We start from the raw sequence: 26,227 nt of genomic DNA on the forward strand, positions 1-26,227 counted from the left end.
ATTTTAAAAGTTTACTGACTATCCTGTAATCAACCTTAGTCAATATTTTCTATAGTACAGGCATAGGTATTTTATAGTACATACATTCATTCATGCACACATATGTATATACCAAGCTACCTATGTTTAAAATAGAATGGAAAGAGTAAAGTCTACAGTGATTTAGCTCTATGATGCCTGAGTCTTTTTATTTTCCCTTTTTCTTTGTGGCTATGGTTGCTTTTAGATCAATTGGCCTTAATTTCACTGAAAATACTAATAGATATCCATTAAATTATCTCCTATAAATCAGCTACTAATAAATAGTAGTTGATAATACATGACTACTTCATGTCCTTAATTTTATAATAAATGACTACTTCATGTCCTTAATAATAAATAAATGACTACTTCATGTCCTTAATTTTATTCTTAATTTTGCAAATATTACCTGTACAATATGGACTCATGTGTATTATATAGAGATATGTATTTTTCACTTTTCTTTCTTAGATGTCTCCCTGGATTTTCTGGGAAATTTTGTGAAATTAACATAAATGAAAGTTCTTCATCACCGTGTTTAAATGGTGTGAACTGCGAGGATCACATCAATGGATATATTTGCAAATGTCAACAAGGTAATTATAAAAAAGTAATGATCATGCAAATGTCACATTTATTTACAAAAGATATGTATTTATATATGTGTATTGTATATGTGTGTATTTGTACAATTTTGACAATCAACTCACTAATAATGTTGTTGACTATCAACCAGCTTCTAAGCGATGATTACACTTAAAAAATATGAAATTGTTGTTCTGTGATACTAGTAATCAATCCTTTAGGCTATCAGCAAGAAATCCTGGTGCTTAGATCATGGTATCTCACTACAGGTATTTTCAAAATTTATGTAAGCTTCAAATTTCTGATCTTTATCTATATCCATTGTGCCTATTGCACAAGTCCTTTGTAAAAACTGGCTCATTAATATTTACATTATTATTACTGCCAATGATCATCAGTATAGAGATGGACTGGTTGGGTGAACTGATTTTATTCAAGAGGAACTTTTTTATTAACAACAGGTCTTTTGGGCCATTTCTGCCTTTGCTCATATTATCTTTAACTGTATACTGATATAAACAAGTTGTGTCCAGGAATCTTCTTCCCTCTCTTTCCTCTAGTTTTCTAAACTTTCAAATTTGTTGCTTTCTACCTATGACTTCTATCACTCATCTTACCTTCAAAATTTAGTTTCATCCACCTCAAAATGATGTTGAATATGTGAATTTCCTTGAGCAATAATAATCTCACAAAAATATATGTGGGGGATATTTTTGGTCACTAAAAAAGAATTCTCACTATTCACAAACCCCAGAGAAGACTTAAGATAGCTTGTGGATACCCCAGAGTCTGGGCTCCTGGTTATTTGAACCTCCAGAGGAAATAACAGCCAATAATTCTTACAGATAAAAGAAGTAGAATAAAGCTTACAATGCTCTGACAGAAGAAATAAATACCATTTAAAAGCTATTGCTTTTCCCCCAAAAAATATCTTTCTCAGACAGCAGAAGCCAGAAGAACTACAATCCTGCAGACTGTGGAACGAAAATCACATTCACAGAAAGATAGACAAGATGAAAATGCAGAGGGTTTTGTACCAGATGAAGGAACAAGATAAAAGCCCAGAAAACCAACTAAATGAAGTGGAGATAGGCAACCTTCTAGAAAAATAATTCAAAAAATGATAGTGAAGATGATCCAGCACCTCAGAAAAAGAATGGAGACAAAGATCAAGAAGATGTAAGAAATGTTTAACAAAGACCTAGAAGAATTAAACAACAAACATCTAGAAGAATTAAAGAACAAACAAACAGAGGTGAACAATACAATAACTGAAGTGAAAAATAAACTAGAAGGGATCAATAGCAGAATAACTGAGGCAGGAGAAAGGAAAAGTGACCTGGAAGACAGAATGGTGGAATTCAATGCTGCAGAAAAACTTAAAGAAAAAAGAATGAAAATAAATGAAGACAGCCTAAGAGACCTCTGGGACAACATTAAATGCAACAACATTCACATAATAAGGGTCCCAGAAGGAGAAGAGAGAGATAAAGGACCTGAGAAAATATATGAAGTGATTATAGTAGAAAACTTCCCTAACAAGGAAAGGAAATAGCCAGCCATGTCCAGGGAGTGCAGAGAGTCCCATAAAGGATAAACCCAAGGAGAAACATGCCAAGCTACAGAGTAATCAAATTGACAAAAATTAAAGACAAATTATGAAAAGCAACAAGGGAAAAGTGACAAATAAAATACAAGGGAACTCCCATAAGGTTAACAGCTGATTTCTCAGCAGAAACTCTAGAAGCCAGAAGGGAATGAGACCATATATTTAAAGTGATGTAAGGGAAGAAACTACAACCACGATTACTCTACACAACAAGGATTTCATTCAGATTTGATGGGGAAATAAAAAGCTTTACAGACAAGCAAAAGCTAAGATAATTCAGCATCACCAAACCAGCTCTACAAGAATGGCTAAAGGAACTTCTCTAAGTAGGAAACATATGAAAAGGAAAGAACCTACAAAAACAAACACAAAACAATTAAGAAAATGGTAATAGGAATAAACATATTGATAATTGCCTTGAATGTGAATGGACTAAATTCTCCAACCAAAACAAACAGGCTCACTCAATGGATACAAAAACAAGACCTATATATATGCTGTCGACAAGAGACCCACTTCAGACCAAGGGACACATACAGACTGAAAGTGAGGGGATAGAAAAAGATAGCCCATGCAAATGGAAATCAAAAGAAACCTGGACTTGCAATACTCATATCAGATAAAATAGATTTAAAATAAAGAGTGTTACAAGAAACAAGGGAGGACACTACATAATGATCAAGGGATCAATCCAAGAAGAAGATATAACAATTATAAATATCTATGCACCCAACATAGGAGCACCTCAACACATAAGGCAGATGCTAACAGCTATAAAAGAGGAAATCAACAGTAACACAATAATAATAGGGGACTTTAACACCTCACTAACACCAATGGACAGATCATCCAGACAGAAAATTAATAAGGAAACACAAGCTGTAAATGACACAATAGACCAGATAGATGTAATTGGTATTTATAGGACATTCTATCTGAAGACAGCAGATTTCACTTTCTTCTCAAGGGCACATGGAACATGATCCAGGATAGATCACATCTTGGGTCACAAATCAAGCCTTGGTAAATTTAAGAAAATTGAAATCCTATCAAGCATCTTTTCCGACCACAACGCTATGAGATTAGAAATAAATTACAAGGAAAAAATGTAAAAAGCACAAATACATGGAGGCTAAACAATACTTCACTAAATAACCAAGGGATCTCTGACAAAATCAAAGAGGAAATTACAATATACCTAGAGACAAATGATAATGAAAACATGACAATCCAAAACCTATGGGATGCAGCAAAAGATGTTGTAAGAGGGAAGTTTATAGCAATACAATCCTACCTGAAGAAACAAGAAAAATCTCAAACAATTTAATCTTACACCTAAAGGAACTAGAGAAAGAAAAACAAACAAACTCCAAAGTTAGTAGAAGGAAAGAAATCATAAAGATCAGAGCAGAAATAAATGAAATAGAAAAAAAGAAAACAATAGCAAAGATCAATAAAACTAAAAGCTGGTTCTTTGAGAAGATAAACAAAGTTGACAAACCTTTAGTCAGAATCATCAAGAAAAAGAGAGAGAGTACTCAAATCAATAAAATTAGAAATGAAAAAGGTGAAGTTACATTGGACACCACAGAAATACAAAGCATCATAAGAGACTACTACAGCAGCTCTATGCCAATAAAATGGACAGCCTGGAAGAAATGGACAGATTCTTAGAAAGGTATAACCTTCCAAGATTAAACCAAGAAGAAATAAAAAACATGAACAGACCAATCACAAGAAATGAAATTGAAACTGTGATTAAAAATCTTCCAACAAACAAAAGTCCATGACCAGATGGCTTCACAGGTGAATTCTATCAAACATTTAGAGAAGAGCTAACACCCATCCTTCTCAAACACTTCCGAAAACTTGCAGAGAAAGGGATACTCCCAAACTCACTCTACAAGACCACAATCACCCTGATACCAAAGATAGTACAAAAAAAGAAAATTACAGACCAATATCACTGATGAATATAATGCAAAAATCCTCAACAGAATACTAGCAAACAGAATCCAACAGCACATTAAAAGGATCATACACGATGATCAAGTGAGATTTATAACAGGGATGCAAGGATTCTTCAATATATGCAAACCACTTAACGTGATACACCATATTAACAAATTGAAGACTAAAAGCCCTGTGATCCTCTCAGTAGATGCACAAAAAGCTTTTAACAAAATTCAAAACCCATTTATGATAAAAACTCTCCAGAAAGTGGGCATAGAGGAAACCTACCTCAACATAATAAAGGCCATATATGACAAACCCACAGCAAACATCATTCTCAAAGGTGAAAATCTGAAAGCATTTGCTGTAAGATCAGGAACATAACAGGATGTCCATTCTCACCACTATTATTCAACATAGTTTTGGAAGTTTTAGCCACAGCAATCAGAGAAGAAAAAGAAATAAAATGAATACAAATTGGAAAAGAAGTAAACCTGTCACTATCATGGATGACATGATACTATACATGTATAATCCTAAAGATACCATCAGAAGACAACTAGAGCTAATCAATGAATTGGTAAAGTTGCAGGATACAAAATTAATGCACAGAAATCTTTTGCATTCCTATACATTAACAACAAAAGATCAGAAAAATAAATTAAGGAAACAGTCCCATTCACCATTGCAATAAAAAGAATAAAATAACTAGGAATAAACCTACCTAAGGAGACAAAAGACCTGAATGCAGAAAACTACAAGACACTGATGAAAGAAATCAAAGGTGAAACTAACAGATGGAGATATATACCATGTTCTTGGATTGGAAAAATCAATATTGTGAAAATGACTATACTACCCAAAACAATCTACAGATTCAATGCAATCTCTATCAAATTACCCATGACATTTTTTACAGAACTAGAACAAAAAATCTTAAAATTTGTATGCAGACACAAAAGACCCCAAATAGCAAAGGCAATCCTGAGGAAAAAATAAACAGAGCTGGAGGAATCAGGCTCCCTGACTTAAGACTATACTACAAAGCTACAGTAATCAAGACAATATGGTACTGGCACAAAAACAGAAATATAGATCAATGGAACAGGATAGAAAGCCCAGAGATAAACCCATGCACCTATGGCCAACTAATCTATGACAAAGGAAGAAAGGATATACAATGGAGAAAAGACATCCTCTTCAATAAGTGGTGCTGGGAAAACTGGAAAGCTACATGGAAAATAATGAAATTAGAACACTCCCTAACACCACTCACAAACATAAACTCAAAATATATTTAAGACCTAAATGTAAGACAGGACACTATAAAACTCTTAGAGGAAAACATAGGCAGAACACTCTTTGACATAAATCACAGCAAGATCTTCTTTGACCCACCTCCTAGAGTAATGAAAATAAAAACAAAAATAAACACAAAAATCTAGTGAAACTTAAAAGCTTTTGCACAGCAAAGGAAACCATAAACAAGATGAAAAGACAACCCTCACAATGGGAGAAAATATTTGCAAAAGAAGCAACTGACAAAGAATTAATCTCCAAAATATACAAGCAGCCCATGCAGCTCAATATCAAAAAAACAAATAACCCAATCCAAAAGTGGGCAGAAGACCTAAATAGACATTTCTGCAAAGAAGATATACAGATCACCAACAAACACATGAAAAGATGCTCAACATCACTAATCATTAGAGAGATGCAAATCAAAATTACAATGAGATATCATCCCACATTTATTAGAATGGGCATCATCAGAAAATCTACAAACAACAAATGCTGGAGAGGGTATGGAGAAAAAGGAACCCACTGGCACTGTTAGTGTGAATGTAAATTGATACAACCACTATGGAGAACAGTATGGAGGTTCCTTAAGAAACTAAAAATAGAATTACCATATGACCCAGCAATCCCACTACTGGGCATATATCCAGAGAAAACCATAATTCAAAAATGCACATGCACCCTAATGTTCATTGCAGCACTATTTACAATAGCCAGGTCATGGAAGCAACCTAAATGCCCATCAACAGACGAATGGATACAGACAACGTGGTGCATGTATACAATGAAATATTACTCAGCCATAAAAAGGAACAAAACTGGGTCATTTGTAGAGACATGGGTGGACTTAGAGACTGTCATATAGAGTGAAAATGACTATAGACATGAATGACAGAGTGAAGTAAGTCAGAAAAAGAAAAGCAAATATCATATATTAACACATATATATGGAATCTAGAAAAATTGTAGAGATGAACTGGTTTGCAAGGCAGAAATAGAGACACAGATGTAGAGAACAAACATATTGACACAAAAGTGGGAAAGCGGGGGTGGCAGGTGGTGGTGGGATCAATTGGGATTGACGTGTATACACTAATATGTGTAAAATAGGTAACTAATAAGAAAACTGCTGTATATAAAAATAAATAAGTAAAATAAGATTTAAAAAAATAATAAAGTTGGATGTAAGGAGTGCCAGGAAATAAGGTTGGAGAATTAAAAATATATATATTTTTGTCAAGGTCTGATCATTTAAAACCGTTAGATATCCACCTTAAGCAATGCATATAATCCTATGAAAACAGTTAAGAAACAAAACAAGTATTAAAGTCATTTTTACCATATCAATATATATCTTACAATTGCTAGTTCCATTTATTATGTTGATAGATTAGTATTGATGCTCCAGGTGAAGATTCCACTTGTTTCAGGTTTACTTGAGGCCTGGGGTCCTTATGAAGCAGCTGCAGCCTCACACAAAGTCCCATTCTGAATGTTGCCCATCCGGTCCACTGTGGAAACAAAAGGCCTCAAAAATACTCATCCGCCTTGTTGGGTGATAACTCAGAACCTGCTGGTACTTTTGGTGCAAGACTTAGATTCTGGGCTTTTTTTTTCCCCCCATATAAAGCAGATTTATTTTAAAATTTCTCAAAATGGAATGAGTTATCACAGTTGTTATAAGCAGTTTGATTAAATAACAATACCAGTAGCTGTCCTTCACTGAATACTTGCTATAGACATGCACTAAGCAAAATCCTTATGGCCACCACACCATCCTTTATTTAAAAAAAATTATTATTATTTTTAATATTTGAATTTTATTTAATTTATTTTTATAACCAATAAATATTTATATTATTTATAAATAATTTTAACTAATATTTTTTCTTATTAGTTATCCATTTTATACATATTAGTGTATACATGTCAATCCCAATCTCACAATTCATCCTACCACCACCCCTCCCCCACCATTTTCCCCCCTTGGTCTCCATACATTTGTTCTCTACATCTGTGTCTCTCTTTCTGTTTAGATTCTTCACAGCCAAGTCACAAGAGCACATACCTTGTAAGCAACAAAACAAACAGACGAATTATTAGAAAGTGCTATGGATACCCTCTCAGACCCCTGTCCCCTCCCAAGGGCTCTCTCCAGCCAGGCCTCTTAACCACACCAGCAGTTCCTACTTCTGAAGTTATTTAAAGAATAATCTCACGCTTGCAGGTCACCCTTCAATCTTTCTTCATTTTTTTCTTCTTTCCTCATTGTCTTTAATAGCACAGTTAGCTATTGTTTGTTTTCCTTTTTTTCAGTATGTTTCCTAATTTGTATCTTGAAATTCACAGTAGCTGTCCTTCACTGAATACTTGCTATAGACATGCACTAAGCAAAATCCTTATGGCCACCACACCATCCTTTATTTAAAAAAAATTATTATTATTTTTAATATTTGAATTTTATTTAATTTATTTTTATAACCAATAAATATTTATATTATTTATAAATAATTTATAACTAATATTTTTTCTTATTAGTTATCCATTTTATACATATTAGTGTATACATGTCAATCCCAATCTCACAATTCATCCTACCACCACCCCTCCCCCACCATTTTCCCCCCTTGGTCTCCATACATTTGTTCTCTACATCTGTGTCTCTCTTTCTGTTTAGATTCTTCACAGCCAAGTCACAAGAGCACATACCTTGTAAGCAACAAAACAAACAGACGAATTATTAGAAAGTGCTATGGATACCTTCTCAGACCCCTGTCCCCTCCCAAGGGCTCTCTCCAGCCAGGCCTCTTAACCACACCAGCAGTTCCTACTTCTGAAGTTATTTAAAGAATAATCTCACGCTTGCAGGTCACCCTTCAATCTTTCTTCATTTTTTTCTTCTTTCCTCATTGTCTTTAGTAGCACAATTAGCTATTGTTTGTTTTCCTTTTTTTCAGTTTGTTTCCTAATTTGTATCTTGAAATTCACTCTCTGACAGGCAGTTCTATAGTTTTTATAAATGTGTAAAATTGTGTAAGTACCACCACAGCCAGTCATGTGGCCACTGCCCTCACAATGTTCTCATGCCACCACTGTGTAGTCAGTCCTTTCCTCACCCCCAACATGAATTCATTTTGATAGGAGTCTGATTTTTTTCTTCATCATTTTATCCTTGAAAAGTCTCCCTGTTGTTGAGCTCTTCTTTCTGTCATATTCTGAATTTTAGATGTTGAAGGCCAAATGTGGGAGACCTTGAGCACATATTTGTTTTAGATAATACTAATTATAGTAACAATAACAATATTAGTACATGGACATCCTGCTATTTTACATGTACTCACTTATTCAATTTTCATAGTGACCTTGTGAAGAAGGTATTTTTTTCATCTCATTTTTCCCATGAAGAAACGTAGTCCCAGAGTCTTTGGGTAATCCCCCATATCATATTAGTGGCAAAACTGAAATTCACAGCCAGGAAGTCTGGCCTGGTGCTGTACCCGCATTTCTTATGTTCCCCAAAAAGGGCCTGCACTGAATAGCAACTCCCCATAAAGTTTCAATTATGTAGGATGAGTAAGTTCCAGAACTTACTCTACAACAGTGTACCTATAGTTAATAGTACTGTATTGCATACTTAAATTTCTTTTAAAAGGATACATATCATGTTAAATGTTCTTATGAAAATTAAAAAAAAAATCAAATGGACAGCCCTCCAAAAAAAGAAAAAAAAAAAAAAAAAAAAACCTTCACCAAAAAAGACCTTCACCAATAAGGTCCATCAGTGTGTGGCAGCTTAATCACTTAATCTGGATGTTAGCAATTCTAAGCACTGTGAGATTTCTCAGGAAGGGGGAACCTCCAGATCTCTCTGATTAGCTCCTATAAAGCTTCCATAAGTAAAAACTGAGAACTTAACACTGTTCTGAGTAGTTAATAGCAATTTGCCTTCTCTGAAATGGCACAGAAAGACACAAATGCTGACTTATTTGGTTTATACTGGTCCCCTCATCTCTCTCATCCATAGAGGAAACCAGCTTTAAATCATGTTGATAATTTTTTCTTATGCTCTGGTCTAAATCAGGCCATTAGCCTTACCTTACATACTTCTGGATGGAAACCTACCTTCCCTAGGTATTTACTTCTATCCTTAAATTAGTTAAGTACCATAAATTATTGCCATTTTTTACTCTCATCAGTTGTGGAGATCTTCCTTAAGTTCACATCATGTGGTCAATTTTCAGAATTTTCTTGTCTTCATGTAACAGCTCTTCCTCCATGGTTGTCATCTTGGGTGCCTCCTCCAACTGCACCTCAAGGTTTGTGATTTTTGTCTTTTTTCTCCATTCCCCCTTCACTGTAGTCAAACAACTGCTTGACTCCTGCAACTTTCTGAACAGACAAAAGTTTGAAAAATTAAATGTTGGTTTCTTCGCCACACGAATCTGCAAAACACAACTGAAATTTAAACTGGGTATAAGTAGGTTAGAAGACTCTGTTCTTTAGTTTTGTTCCAGGAAACCCCATCTGAGAAGTTGTATTCGGCATATCTTGGAAAAGTACAGTCCATTTGTGATTCTGATCCATGAAGGGCCATAGTTAGCATGGGACCCTCTCCCTCTCCCTCTCCCTCTCCCTAGGCAAATACCCTTCCCTCCAGGCTAAGAAGGGGCAGTGTCTGACGAGTGGAGCACAGGTTGGATTCCAGACCTCACCCACCCTCTCTGCACGAGGTCTTTGTCCAGTACAAGACAGTATTGATCACAGAGCTCATCCTCTGCGTAGGCAGTAAATCCAATGACCAGTGAGCTCTTTTCCATTGAAGTATCAATACAAATATTCAGATTATTTTACAAAATAAAATGCACTTATGTTTTGGCCTAAGTACTGCCATTTATAGAGTTACATAAAAGTGTTTACCACTCAGTAAGTTTACCATTATGAGCAGGCTGACAGTTGGAAAATCTCTGTATTGCAAATGTGAATGCTTCTCCCGGAATTGTTCTCAATCCCTGGGGCAGTCACTGTGCTCAGACACTTTTTTCTTTTTCTTTTTTTTTTTTGCAGTACACGGGCCTCTCACTGTTGTGGCCTCTCCCGTTGCGGAGCACAGGCTCCGGACGCGCAGGCTCAGCGGCCATGGCTCACAGGCCTAGCCGCTCCGCAGCATGTGGGATCTTCCCGGACCGGGGCACGAACCCGTGTCCCCTGCATCAGTAGGTGGACTCTCAACCACTGCGCCACCAGGGAAGCCTCCAGACACTTTTTATACTCAGGAGGGGTGCAGTCGTGTTTGTATATGTAACAATATAAACTGCAGACACATATTTTGCCCTTAAAATAGCTTTATTCATTTTGAAACAGAAATGCTGCATTGTCCTTGGGGCAAGAAAACTGAGAAACAAATACATATGCTATCTGCCACCCATGCTCACAATTATTAAGTCAGGGATAGGCTTTTGTATTTATAACAAGAGATATAGAATGATTTTTCCTTTTAACTAAGAAACATGAAAAGTGAAATAATCTCTAATATGAGAGTATATACTATTATATTTTCATGAAGATATAGATGTAAAAATCAATTTTACATATTCTAAAATTAGACTAAGAAAAGGAGAGAGACTTCATTTATGTTATCCAATTACTACATATTATATTAACTATTAAGGCAGAATTATTTTCAGTTTAGGTTTAATTTTATTTTTCCCAGATTAGATGAAAATCACTTGGTGCTGAGAGGGAAAATGAAATGAAAGTAAAATATATAAATCTTTGAAATAGTGACTTTTATTTTCATTAATAAGCTCAAACTATTACAACTGCTCTTTTATAGCAGAGAATGGTAGTGTTAAAACTGGTCAGTGTTTCTAGTCATGTATATTGATGTATTTAAAGATTTGTTTTGTTCATCACCTTAAAAATTAGTCTAATTTGTTATTTTTATTACAATTTGACATCTAAAATCATCTTTGTTTTACATGTGCATTATTTGACAACATTCATTCTATACGCATTTATTTATTTTTATCATATGTCAGATATTAGAGTAGTACTATGAGTTTAACACCACAATGATTTGATCACTTTTTCTGAATTGCTAATGAAAACTTTTGGTTTATTGATTTTAATCACCAAACAGTATTTTTTTAGCATCTGGTTACCTTATTACAAATGGACAGCAAATCTATATGGGACGCAAAGATGTTTTCTTCATCTCTGTGAGTTTTTCTTTTTTCAATCTTATCTACTGGAGTTTAATTTGCCTGTTTTATAGTCCCTTATTCTGTTTCCATTTTCTGGCCCACACCAGTACAAGGACATTTATCTTATTTATTTTTGATAGTGTTGACTGAAAAAAAACGCACAACCTAAGAATTGAGTATCATGTTTTATTCAGTGGACTTGTTGAGGACTTAAGCCCAGGAGGCAGCCTCTCAGGTCTCTCTGAGGGACGGCTCCCAAGAGGAAAGGAAGGAGCCAGGATATACAAGAGTTTTTGCAACAAAAACCATGTATTCAGAACATCAAAAGATTACTCTTAATTAAAGAAAAGCAGACATCTCAGGTTAATGGATTTAGCACTTTTATATGTATGGGAAGACATCAGAGTCTGGGCTCGTTGAAATCATTCTTTGACATGCACCTTAACTACCCAGTTTGCTAGAGAGTAATCCTGTATCCTGTTTTCTCCATTCTAAATTCCCTCAAGGTGCACAGTTGGTGGTGGCCACAGTGGCTGCTGGCTTAATGGCTGTAACACTTTGTTTACTGATACGGCAGATGACATTCTTTGCCCACAATAGGTATGATTGACACTCAGCATCCATTCCTGTTTACTGTGGTTTCTGTACTGCAGAGGCAAGGATGTTAAAAACTACAATATCTAAACTCCCTTGAAATTGAAATTGTAAATATAAATTGAGTTCCACCAATATAAACATACCTGAAATCTGGAGGATATGGTGAAGGTCTTTTCTGGGTGTCTTAGCAGTTTCATCTGGTGGAGAAGGTCATGGACATGTGGGGTTTCATGCAGCAGATTTCACTATTGAATCACTGACTATGTATTAAAAAGCAGGACTGGCAGAAAGACTACAATTTTGTGTTGAGTCACCAGCTTCAGAGAGAGGTAGCTGGGGAGGAAGTGGTGGCAGCTCTTGGGTACCCAGCTTCCCTCAACTAGTGCAAGGGGATCTTGAACTCAGTCATTCAATGGTGGCTTTTATGCTTCTTACTTTCCTGCTTACGACTGAGGTGTCATCTCCCAGAGAGTCAGATCTGTGGTTCTAGAAGTGACCCATACAGCCCTTCCTTCTAATAAATTTGGAGTGTCTTATTCTGTTATTAAGGCTTCTTTTGTTTAGAAACCTAGAGTGATTTCTGTTTTCTGAGCTGAACCCCTACTAACTTTTATTCTATCTTATTTTCTTGATTTTGACCAAGACATCCTTACTGTTCCCCTCAGCTTAACTAAACTTTAGACAGACTTCCTCGTGACTCCAAGGCACACTCTCTCTTTCTTTACAGCATTCACTTTAGAAAACTCGTAACTGTAAATTCTCCATCCCATTGAGGTTGGAACTTTCTTGCAGGCTTTGCCAGTTTTACAACCCAGAAATGTCTTTCTCAAGGACCTGAAAGTCAACACTTTGATGGAACCATAGAAGGTTCCATCCAGGGAGGGGTGTGTCTAATGTCAATGAGTGACCATTAGCCACACAGATGGCCTGAGCACACTGACCAACACCCCCAGCCCAATATCCACCAGCATTTTTCCACTCGCTCATCCCAACACTTGAAAACCCTTCCACCTACATTTGGTTCAGTTCAGTTGTGTTCCATAGCTCTCCCTTAATTCAATAGTCTTTTTCTTTTATTGTAATACTCTTGAATAAAAATTTCCTTGTCTTTTTACTGGTCTGGTAAACTCTTTTTCTTTCCCTGTTCCTATCTCATGGTTTAGAGTTTGTAATATCCTTCACAGTACTAGAAGGAAGAAGAAAGCTACATTATTATTCTTAATTGTTTAAAATATATTGTGGACTGTTTTATTCAATCAAAAGAATATACAAGCAATGTATAATGTATATTTATTGTATAAGATAATATAATAAACGTTGTGTACCTTCCATCTGCTTCAAGAAATAACATTAGCAATGAGTTTAGCCTTCTCGATATCCCTCTCTGAACACATTAGTATCTCCCACCTTGCAGAAACAATTCTGAATTTTATATTCAACATCCCTTTAGTGTTCCTTAGCATTTTATTATATGTGTAGGTATCTCTAAGTGATGTTATTAAGTTTGTGTGTATTTGACTTTTATAGGGACAGTTATCAGAATGTAAGTGTTTTTACAGAATTTGCTGTTATGCAAAACAATATGTTTGTAAGATTCAACCATGTGAATGACTGGTTGTGGTGGTTTTTATAAGCCCTCCAAAAATGTTTTTCCTGAATCACCTTTTATAGCCTGATGAACAGAGATGCACACAGGATGTTCACTACATGACAGAACGTTACAAAGTCGAGAGTCATGGACTGGTCTTTGGGCAGCTACTTCTAACTTTGATCTGAGTCCCCCAGATCTCTTAAACTTGCCTTTTTATTTTTCTTCTTATAATGTGGTATTGCACAGAAATCATTTCTAAACACCCTAGAATACTTATTTAATTGTTCTCATACAATTTATCAGGGAGAATGGTGAGAATGTATTGCTAAGTAGGAACAAGAATAAGACTGAATTTCCCACTAGCCAGAGTTCAGATTAAATGCTGTGGGATAATACTTAGACAAATAAAGTTTAAAAAGTTGCTTTTAAGTTCACATAGGTCATCAAAGAGTAGTGACAGCTGTTTCTGTAGACCTTTCATCCCTATGTGGAATAGTATATTCAGGTTAACATGTTCTTAAACATACTGATTTATTATAAATAGTTGCCCCATAAGAAAGAATCAATGGTTTCACACTGCTTCTAATATGCACCCAGTAAACCACAGCTCGGATATTTTGTGTGTAGCTTAGCAATGTTGGTGCTGGTTTAATGTTAAAATTCTGGAAAATATCAAACAGAAGACAAACACGCTGTGCTTTAGTGTGGAAAATTAGATCTCATGTTTAAGGAGAATTCTTACAGTCAATAGTCAGCTGAACAAAGACATAAGATTTGTATTCTTTAGAACTACAGCTTAAGAAATACTAACTGTAAAACACTCTGAGTATTACAAGAAAACATTTCACATTGAGAAATCTGTAGTAATTGCTTTCCTTTGAATTTAAGATTCACTTTAAATGGAATTATGGGGTGTGTTTATTCCATTGTCTTCTACGTATCTATTCCAAAGGAAATATGTAAAGAAATTTAGATGTGGAATGTAGAATGGCACCAAAGGTACAATCTGAAACTTTACTTTACATATACTTGCTTCCATTTCTACACACTGTATGATTTTAGGGCAAATTATTTGTCTTCTCTTAATTTAATTTTTCCAGCTAAGAAATAGAGATAATAATAATAGCTACTTGATAGAATGATTATAAAGAGAATTGGAACAACTTATATTAAATACCTAGCACTATTTTAACATAGAGTAAGACTGTATATAAACTATATACATGTATATATGCTAGTCTCCTTACTATTATTATTATTAAGAATTGAATTATTATTAAGCTATTCTCCTTACTATTATTATTATTAAGAATTGAATTGAATCTATATATATATGTGTGTATATATATATAAGCTATTCTCCTTACAACTATTATTATTATTAACAGTTGAATCTCTGCTTTGTTATTGTGTTTAACAGGAAGATCAGAACATCCCTGTGAGAAAGAACTTTATGAGTGTCTTTCCAACTTACATGTTCATGGAATATGCAGAGGAAGTGAACCTGGCGAAGGCTTGCCATGTTTATGCACACCTGGACTTGTGGTAAAACTTACTGATGGGTTTTGTTGTGATACATTATTTTCATCGTCTTTGAACGAGAGGAAATACTGGAATGTTGCATGGTGACAAACGGAGGTTGGAGACGTTCCTCTCAGTACCTCTCTCCTCTGTCTGCACTTACTGTGCTTTTCTCACCATTCCCCTTCCCTTCCTCCATCCATCACATGCACCCTCAGCCCTTCCTATCAGGAGAAAAGCATTCTGAGAGACTGATCTATACAAAGGTGCAAGTGGCCAAATGCATTAAAACATTAAAGGGCAAGGAATTCTTATATTTAAGCAAAACATTTTTCTTTTTAATGCCAGAGAGGAGTTACTTAATACCATCAGGGTATTGGCAGAACCTCCATTTTGCTCAAGAACATAGCACTGCTACCAGGGCTGAGCTCAGAATATTGTGTGTCTGGGGAGGATGAATCTCCTTCTTTGGCAAATTGGAACAGGTGACTCCATTAGCACTAGAATAGACTTACCTGGTAGAAATATCTCTATTAAAAGACAGCTTTTGACCACAATCCTTTATTAAAGCTGGCCACAGCATATGAATATATCGATAGTAAGGGAACAGCAATTGTCAAGACTGTGTTGCCAGGAATTCTAAATGTATATTTATAAAATGTATATATATATATATAACTAAATCACTTTGCCATACACCTGAAACTACCACAACATAGTAAATCAACTATACTCCAATATAAAATTTAAAAATAAATTGTTTTTATTTCCCTCATGGTGCAGTGGTTAAGAATCTGCCTGCCAAGCAAGGGGACAAGGGTTTGAGCCCTGGTCCGGGAAGATCCCACATGCTGCGGAGCAACTAAGCCCATGCGCCACAACTACTGAGCTTGCACTCTAGAGCCCGCAAGCCATAACTACTGAGCCCGCATGCTGCAACTACTGAAGCCTCCATGCCTAGAGCTCATGCTCTGCAACAAGAGAAGCCACCAGAATGAGTAGCCCGCACACTGCAACCAAGAGTAGTCCCTGCTCGCTGCAACTAGAGGAAGCCTGCATGCAGCAATGAAGACCCACTACTGCCAAAAGATAAAAAATAAAATAAAATGAAATTTTAAAATAAAACATATATATTTATAAATTTGATTAATAGATGGACCAGTCTTAACCAAGATTAAGGCTAAATAATTAGAGAGGGTATCCAGTCAGGTGCAGTATTAAGGAATCACATGTCAAGGAAATGCGAAGCCTGGCCAGTGCTGAAGAAGGATGCCCAGGTATGAATGGGGCAGGGGACTCCTCAGAGCTGGAGGATCAGTAGCAGGAGTGTCCGGAAGTGGTTAAGGAATTGAACAGAAAAATGGTTGATACCTATCATTGGAACACAAGAATTTGAGAAAGCCTGGGTATAAGTCCAATCTGTCTGAGAGGGACATGGGTAAACTAAAACAGAATAATTGTTTTCCTTTCTCTGAGAATCCTCTAGTCCAGGCTTTGCCCTGGGGAAAGAATTTTCCCTTAGTGACCGCAGGAGGATGATCTTTGAGGAAGAATTTCAGGCACTCTGACAACAGAGTGTGGGAGGTATTCAGTGCCAAGAAATTATTTTTGTATCACCTCAGATTACATCAATAATAGCTCCCTCAAGGAGTCAGTAGAAAGAGAAGAAGACTGAACTCTATCCTTTATTTAAGTAAATTATTCAGCTAATGCAATGATATAGAGAAATCTAAATAACTAGAAAAGAAATGATCATTTTATAGATTTTTTTGTTAAACAAGAAGAATTTACTACCAAATATCTTTAAAATTCCTTTGAGGTATATGTTGACAATGTAAAAAATATCCTGAAAAACATATAGTTTTATAAAACCAGAAGTCTACTAATTGGAGGGAACTGTTACAGATATAATAAACCTATATTTTATTATGGAAATTAACAAATAAATTTGAAGTGGATATTCTTATAGCCACTGTCTCAAGTATTGAAAGCTAAAATAAAACTTAAAAACTTACAATCGTAAGATATACTGTGTGGGTAAAGCCTATAAAAATATAAGGGGGATTCTACTTTTGTTAATGCATTTGATATGTTCTAAAATGAACAGTTAAAGATAGAGGAAACAATTTAGTGAAAAAGAATTTACAATTTATGTTGTACCTATCAATATTATAACAGTATATAGACATTTTAAATTAAATATGACTTAAAGATATACCCTTGAAAATAGGATGTAAATTATTAGTTGGAATTTCAAAGAAAAATGTTTTGCTCAAATATAAGAAAATCAGATATAAGATTTGCAAATATTGTCTCTCATTTAGTAGGCTGCCTTTTTTACTTTGGTAGTGTCCTTCACTGTGCAAGAGCTTTTTAGTTTGATGTAGTCTCATTTGTTTATTTTTGCTTTTGTTTTCCTGGCTTGAGAAGACAGATCCAAAAAAATACTAAGACCTATGTCAAAGAGTGTACTGCCTATGTTTTCTAACGAAGAGTTTTATAGTTTCAGATTTTATGCTTAAGTCTTAAATCTATTTTGAGTTTATTTCTGTATATGGTGTGAAAAAGTGGTCCAGTTTGATCTTTTTGTGTAGCTGTTCAGTTTTTCCACCACCATTTATTGAAGAGGTTGTTTTTTCTCCATTGTATATTCTTGCCTCCCTTGTCATAGATTAATTAACCATGAGTGTGTGGGTTTATTTCTGGGCTCTCCTGTTTCATTGAGCTATGTGTCTGTTTCTGTGCCAGTACCATGCTGTTTTGATTACAGTAGCTTTGTTGTATAGTTTAAAATCACAGCGCTTGATATTTCCAGCTTCATTATTCTTTCTCAATATTGCTTTAGCTATTTGGGGTCTTTTGTGTTTCCACACGAATTTTTAGAATTATTTGTTCTAGTTCTGTGAAAAATGCCATTGGTATTTTGATAGGGATTGAATTGAATCTGTAGATTGCCTTGGGTAGTATGAACATTTTAGCAATATTAATTCTTCCAATCCATGAACATTGTTAAACTTTATGTGTATTTGTGCCTTCTACAGTTTCTTTCATCAGTGTCATAGTTATTGGAGTACAAGACTTTTACCTTGTTGGTTAGATTTATACAGAGTTAACTTATTATTTTTTATTCAATTTTAAAGGGATTGTTTTCATCATTTCTCTTTCTGATAGTTTGTTATCAGTGTATAGAAGTAAAAGAGATTTCTGTATATAAATTTAGTATCCTGCAATTTGCTGAATTTATTTACTAGTTCTAATAGTCTTTTGATTGTGTCTTTAGGATTTGCTATATATGTATCATGTCATCTGCAAACAGTGACAATTTTACTTCTTCCTCTCCAATCTACACTGATTTCCTTTTCTTGTCTGATTGCTGTACTTAGGGTTTCCAACACTGTTGAATAAAAATGGTGAGAGTGGGTATCCTTGTTGTGCTCCTGATCTTAGAGGCAATGCTTTCAGCTTTTCAACATTAAGTATGATGTTGGCTGGGTATTTCTTATATGTGGGCTTTATTATGTTGAGATTTGTTCCCTCTATACAGTTTGTTGAGGATTTTTTGTCATAAATGGATGTTGAATTTCATTGGAATCTTTTTCAGTATCTATTCTGATCATTGTATAATTTTTATTCTTCTATTAGTTAATGTGATATATCACATTGATTGATTTGTGGATATTAAACCATTCTTGCATCCCTGGGATAAATTCACTTGATTGTACTGTAGGATCATTTTAATGTATTATTAAATTCCTTTTGCTAATATTTTCTTGAAGACTTTTACATCTGCATTCTTTAGTGATATTGGCCTATAATTTTCTTTCTTTCTTTCTTTGTCTGGTTTTGGTATCAGGGTGATGCTGGCCTCACAGAATGAGTTTGGAAGAGTTCTTTCCTCTTCAGTTTGTTTGTGTAGTTTGAGAAAGATAGGCATTAACTCTCCTCTGAATGTTTGGTAGACTTGTTTTTTTGGAGTTTTTTGTTCTGTTTTGTTTAAATTTCTGACTCAATTTCATTACCAGGAATCAGTCTGTTTGTACTTTCTATTTCTTCGTAATTCAGTCTTGGGGGATTATACTCTTTTAGGCATTTGCCTTTTCCTTCTAGGTTGTCCATTTTATAGGCATATAATTGTTTGTAACAACCTCTCATGTGGTGTTGGTTGTAACTTCTCCTCTCTAATTTCACTTATTTAAGCCCTCTATTTTTATTGATAAGCCTGGATAAAAGATTATCAATTTCATTTATTTTTTCAAAGAAGCAGCTCTTAGTTTCAATGATCTTTTCTGCTCTTTTTTTAGACTCATTTATTTCTGCTCTGATCTTAATCATTTCTTTCCTTCTGCTAACTTTGGGTTTCTTTGTTTTTCTTTTTTTAGTCCCTTTAGGTGTAAGATTATGTTGTTTTCTTTATTTTTCTTGTTTCCTGATGTAGGCTTATATTGCTATGAACTCCCCTCTTAGAACTCCTTTTGCTCTGCTCCATAGATTTTGGATCCTGTGTTTTTGTTTTCATTTCATTTCTACAGGTATTTTTTTTTTATTTCCTCTTTGATTTCTTCAGTGATCCATTGGTTTTAAACTACATGTGTTTTTGCAGTTTTTTTTTTTTTTTTTCTTATAGGTAATTCTATTCTCGTGATATTGTGTTCAGAAAAGATGCTTGGTATGATTTTAAACTTTTTAAGTTTTCTGAGACTTGTTTTGTGGCTTAGCATGTGATCTATCCTAGAAAATATCTCATGTGCACTTGAATATGTGTAGTCTGCTGCTTTTGGATGAACTATTCTATAGATAGCTATTAAGTCTATTTGATCTGATGCATCATTTGAGACCAATGTTTTCCTACTGATTTTCTGGCTGGATGATATGTCAATTTATGTAAATGGGGTGTTAAAGTCCCCTACTATTATTGTGTAACTGTTAATTTATTTCTTTATATTTATTAATATTTGCTTTATGTATTTAGGTGCTCCTGCTTTGAGTGCACATAGATTTACAATTGTTATACCTTCTATTTTATTATTATGTAATGTCATTCTTTTTCTCATCTTACAATCTTTGTTTTAAAATCTATTTTGTCTGATATAAATGTTGTTACCTCAGTTTTCTTTTGATTTCCATTTATGCAGAATACCTTTTCCCATCCCCTCACTTTCAGTCTGTGTGTGTCTTTAGATCAGAAGTGAATCTCTTGCAGGCAGCATATATATGGGTCTTGGTATTTTATCCAATCAGCCATTCTGTATTTGATTGGAGCATTTAATTCATTTATATTTAAAATAATTATTAAAAAGTATGTACTTATTGCCATTTTGTTCTTTTTCTTTTATTTCCCTTTCTTCCTTTGCTCTCTTCCCTTATGATTTGATGACTATCTTTAGTGTCATGTTTGGGTACCTTTCTCTTCTTTATGTGTATATCTATTATAGATTTTTGGATTCTGGTTACCATGATTTTTATATATAACAACATAAATAATAATTTTTAATTGATGATCTCTTATTTTCCAACATGTTTTAACACCCTGCATCTTTACTCCCTCCCCTCACATTTAATGTTTTTAATATCATATTTTACATCCTTCTTGTTTTGTGTATTTCTTAACTACTTATTGAGGATATAGATTGCTTCATTGCTTTTGTCTTTTAACTTTCCTAGTAGCTTTACAAGTGTTGCTCTACTATTGTTATTGTATATTTGCATTTACCTGTGAGATTTTTCATTTTGTAATTTTCATATTTACAGTCATTGCCTTTTCTTTTTCACTTAGAGAAGTCTGTTTCACATTTCTTGTAGAGCCAGTTTAGTGGTGCTCAACTCTTTTAGGTTTTGCTTGTCTGTAAAACTCTTTATCTTTCCTTCAAAGCTGAATGATACCCTTGTTGGGTAGAGTTGGTTGGAAGTTGTAGCCTTTAATCACTTTAACAATATAATTTCTCTTCCTTATGGCCTAGAAAGTTTCTACTGAGAAATCAACTTATAGTCTCATGGACTATAAGTTGCCTTTCTTTTGCTACTTTTAAGATTCTTTCATTACCTTTCATTTTTGCCATTTTAATTAGAACATGTCTTGGTATGAACCTCTTTGGAGTTATCTTGTTTGGGACTCTCTGTGCTTCTTGGACCTGAATGTTTGCTTCCTTTCCCAGGTGAGGGAAATTTTCAGCTATTATTTGTTCAAATAAGTTCTCTGCCCCTATTTCTCTCTCTCTATTTTTTTTTTTTTCTGGGACTTCTGTAATGTAATTGTTAGCATGCCTGGTGGGGTCCCATAGGTCTCTTAAACTATCCTCATTTATTTTAATTATTTTTTCTTTTTTTCTGTTCAGTTTGGGTGATTTTCACTACTCTGTTTTTCAATGACTGATCTGTTTTTCTTATCTACAGTTGATTCCTTCTACTGTAGGTTTTATTTTATTTTCCAGCTGTGTTTGGTTCTTCTTTATATTTTCTACTCTTTGTTGAACTTCTCACTGTGTTCATCTTTTCTTCTCCCAAGTTCATTGGACATCCTGATTATCATAACCTTGAACCCTTTACTGGGCAGATTGTTTATTCTACTTCATTTAGTTCTCTTTATGAGGTTTTGTGTTATTTATTTTTTTGGAACATATTTCTCTCTCTCCTTATTTTACCTAATTCTTTGTGTTTATTTCTATGTATTAGGTATTTTGGTTATGTTTACCAATCTTGGAGAAATGCTCTTATGTAGGAGTCATCCTATGAGGCCCAGCAGCATGCTTCCCTCTGGTTGCTAGAGTCATATGCTCTAAGGCTGCCCCCTTTGTGGGCTGTGTATCCCCTTCTATTGTGGTGGGCCAAGAACTTGGGGCTTGTTGATAGATGGGGCTAGATTCCAACCCAGTTGGCTGTGAGACTTTGCCTCATTTCATGTTTGCAGGGCCACTGGAGGACAGGGCCAGGTCTGTACACAGCTGGCTGTGTGGATCCAGGGCTGCAGGTCTGGTGCTAGCCCTTTTTTGGGTGGAGCTGTGTCCTCATCTAGCTGGCTATCCAAACTGGTTGCTGGGGGGGTGGGGGGGCTTGGCACGTGGCTGGTGCTGGTCACTCATTTGTGGGGCCATGCCCCTGCATGGTTGGCTCTGTGGACCAAAGGGTCAGAGGGACACAGGGCTGGTGCTGGTCCACTGGTGGGGAGGTAAGCCCTTGACACAGCGTAGTGGCAGGATTCCAAAATGTTGCCTGCAAGAGCTTGTGTTCACATGATGGAATGACTTTCAAAAATGGCTGCTAACAACATCTCCATCTCCTGTGGGTGTCTCAGTTTGCCTCTGGCCACTCTGGGAGACTCTACAAGATCAGCAATTGGGTCTAACTCAGTCTTCTCAAACTATAGTCTCCATGCTGGGACTCAGAGTGTGTGAGATTTTGTGCATACTCTTGAAGAGCAAAATCTCTGTTCCCTCAGCCCTCTGGGTCTCCCATATGCAAGACCTGCTGGTTTTCAAAGCCAGACTCTCTAGGGGCTCATACCCCAAGTGCAGGATGTCTGGGTGGGGGAACTCAATATGTGGTTTTATCTCTTGCTTTTTGGGGTGAACCTCTGCAGTTGTGATATTCCTCCTGTGTGTGGGTCACTGACCAGGTGGGTCTGGGTCTTGACCATACTGCATCTCCACCCCTCCTACTTTTCTCCTTTTGGCTCCTTCTTTATGTTTTTAATTGTGGAAGACCTTTTCTTCTAGTCTTCATATAGTTTCCATGGTTAGTTTCTCTGTATTTGTAATTTTGAGATGTCTGTGGGAGGAGTTCAAGTTCTTCCTTCTCTGCCATCTTGGCCACACCTTTGACAAAACTGTTTTAGAAACAGTTATGGCAAATGTGTAAGACTATTGAACAATTGCTTTTTAGATTTTTTCCTTCCTTCTCCAACTAATCCTGAGAGTAAATGGGATATAAAGAAATAAGACTCATAATCATGGCAAAAAGTCAAACTTCAGTGGTATCTTAAAGAATGTCATTCACAGAAAAATATAGAATTTCAGAGAGGCTTAAGGAACAACGTAGTTAGTAGGATTACAGGATAGGTAAATTGAATCCATTAGGAGTAAGGATTAAGTGCTCATATAGAGCTTAGGTGAACGTGGAAGCTGTGGGCATAGGGAAGAATTGACAACTCACAGAAGGGGTAAGTCAGAATAGATGGGAAGAGACTAAATCTTGCAACAGTTATCACATTCTAGTATAATATTTGCTTGTTTCCTTATTTATCTGTCCACCCTGATAGATTTCAAGCTCTTGAAGAGCAGGGATAATTTTAGTATCTTTGAGAGAACAAAATATAATACATATGTTTTGAATTTGGTTATCATTGTTGAGGGTTTTTTTTTTTTTTTTTTTTTGGGGTTTTTTTTTTTTTTTTTTTTTGGAGTTCTTATCATATTAATCACAATAGTGTTAAGTTCCTAGTCTGAACATTACAAAGTTTCTGCCATATCTGAGTCTGATTTTGGTACTTTCTTTGTCACTTCAAACTGTGTTGTCTTTTAGCATGCCTTGTAGTTTTATAGTTATAACCACACATGGAGTGCCAGATAAAAATAACTGAGATAAACAGGTGTTTAGTAAGAGACTTTATTTTTGTCTAACTAGGAGTCAGGCCATGTTTACTGTTTGCTCTGGCTATGGGTGCCAGGGGCTAAAATCTGCTGATTTCCTTGTTTTCTCTCCTCGGTAATCACTGAGCTTACTTAGAGACTTCTTCTTAAATCAATCTGATCTGTGCAGCTCTTTCCATTGTAGTCCCTGTTACTGTAAGGGAGCCCTATTGATGTGGGTGAAGTGGGAGAGTAGGGTCTCAGTCCCTTTGGGAGCCTGTGCCTCAACTCTGGGCTGTGAGCTTCACATGTACTTCTCAACCTTCCCTTCTTAGGTGTGACAAGAAAGCTTCAAGAGTCTGGAGATGGGAATATTGATTAATCATTCTGGCAAAAGTTTCCTTTGGGGTCAGGCCTTGTTAAGGAGAACAGAATGCCCTGGAAGTACTTCAGAACAGCTATTCTTCCCCTGCTGTTGGAAGCACAAAGAGATTTTTCTCATGTATTTACCATGAAAACCTGGTGGAACTCCTGGAGATAAAATTTAATGAAAGTACAGGGGATTCCCTAAGATCTCTCCCACTGCCCCGGAGTGTTTAATTTAACTCTCAAGCTTGTACACAGTAGGCCTCCAACACTTTGTCAATTACAGATTTTCTGACTGTGGCACTGGCTCCAGCAATGGTTTCTGCTCTGCTATGATTCTCTGTTTCTGCCTTACTGTCTGTCCAGTTCTGGGGGGAGGAGTTTGCCCTGTGACCTCAGTTGTACCACAAATCAAAGAAAAGTTGTTGTTTTATCCAGGTTTTTATGATTATGAAGAAGGGAGTGATAACTTCTAAGCTTCTTACACACTGGACCAGAAACCAGAAGTTGTGATTGTTTTAATAATAAAATAACATATGAATATATTTAATAAGGAAATAGATGAATTTTCCTTCATTCATGAAATTCAATGTGTCTTTTAAAAAACTGATTTCCTATTCTAATTAGGCTTCTCAGGTATCTCACCTTGAATGATTATCCTATTTCCCAGAGTTGCTTGAGGTCTTCATGGAATTGCTTAAAAGATACTAAATTAGTTGGCAATCAGATTCTCTACTAACATGTAGAAATTTTTTTAAAAATTATAAATTATCTTGTACACAGAAGTATAAAAGCTGATATAATAGCACACATAATCTGTTAAAATATATCAAATTATTGGGAATATGCGAGCATTGAATTTCTGATTATAACTTGAAACAGCAAAACTCAATACAAATCATCAAGCCTCTTACTGAAATAATTTGTAGCAATTCTCTTCACATTAAGTCTATTTATGTTAACTTCAACTTCCCTCCAAAATCATCATTCTTCAAACAGATCTTTGGAAAGATGCTACATGTTTTCTATATTTCTTCTATTTAAGCTATTTTTAAAACTCTCACTAACTACATTGTCATATAAAAATGTTAACTCAGCTGCATGTTTATGAGATTAGAGAAAATTAATATTGCTACATTTAATATTAATATTCCTACAATGATTCTTTGATAATGAAGAATAACTTAAGGAGTGAACATCATCTGCTATTTTTTCTTTATTTCTGAGAATTAATATTTGGTGCATAATATTAAAGACCGAAACTCTCAGATTTTCTTAATGTTTTGAGCTGTGACAATCTCTGACAAGCTGATAATTTTTGCGGATTATTCTTTTTAGCAGATCTGATTGTGAAAGTGAATCACATCACTAGAGTACTTACATTATTCTGAAATTCAAATGCTCTGTAAAAGAATTTAAGTGACAGACACAATTTATGGAGTGTCCTAGACTTGCTCACTAAAAAATTCAAGACAAATTGTCTCCTTCTTTTCCGTTTGATCAGCATTGCTCTTTTCTTCCTCAGTAAATGAATTTCTACCAAACAAGACAGATCCGTACGTTAACTGGTGACTGTGATTGGGTCATGCTTATTGTATTTTACAGAATTATAGTAGTCAATAAAAGTGTTAACTTCATTCTTTAAATTAAAACACAGATCTTTATGTAGCGTAGAAGCTGGATTCTATTAAAAATGGAAAAAAAGGGAAAAACACTTTCTGAATGAGAAAATATGCTCTGAATTCTACAGCAATACGGTCTATTTGCACTACCTGGTTTTTAAATGTCATTTTCAAAATAGACCTAAGAACAAGGCACAGGATAGCAAGACAGACCATTGGGTTTCATGTTTGTTTATCCTTCTGGTGTTTATTTTATCATGATATAAAGTGATCAATGTTGTTAATAAATATTCACAAGT

The 26,227-nt window shown here is 35.2% G+C and overlaps 1 protein-coding gene across 1 annotated transcript in view; it reads left to right on the forward strand.

Annotated features, from left to right (window-relative positions):
• The window catches only part of EYS (EGF-like photoreceptor maintenance factor), a 1,631,219-nt gene that overhangs the window by 754,285 nt on the left and 850,707 nt on the right, over nucleotides 1–26,227 (forward strand). The window contains 2 exon segments of the mRNA XM_024761621.1: nucleotides 493–617; nucleotides 15,279–15,403. Of these exon segments, the coding sequence (XP_024617389.1) occupies nucleotides 493–617; nucleotides 15,279–15,403 (250 nt within the window).

This window comes from Neophocaena asiaeorientalis, unplaced genomic scaffold (assembly GCF_003031525.2).
Source record: "Neophocaena asiaeorientalis asiaeorientalis breed wild unplaced genomic scaffold, Neophocaena_asiaeorientalis_V1.1 scaffold169, whole genome shotgun sequence".
NCBI classification, from domain to species: Eukaryota; Metazoa; Chordata; class Mammalia; order Artiodactyla; family Phocoenidae; genus Neophocaena; species Neophocaena asiaeorientalis.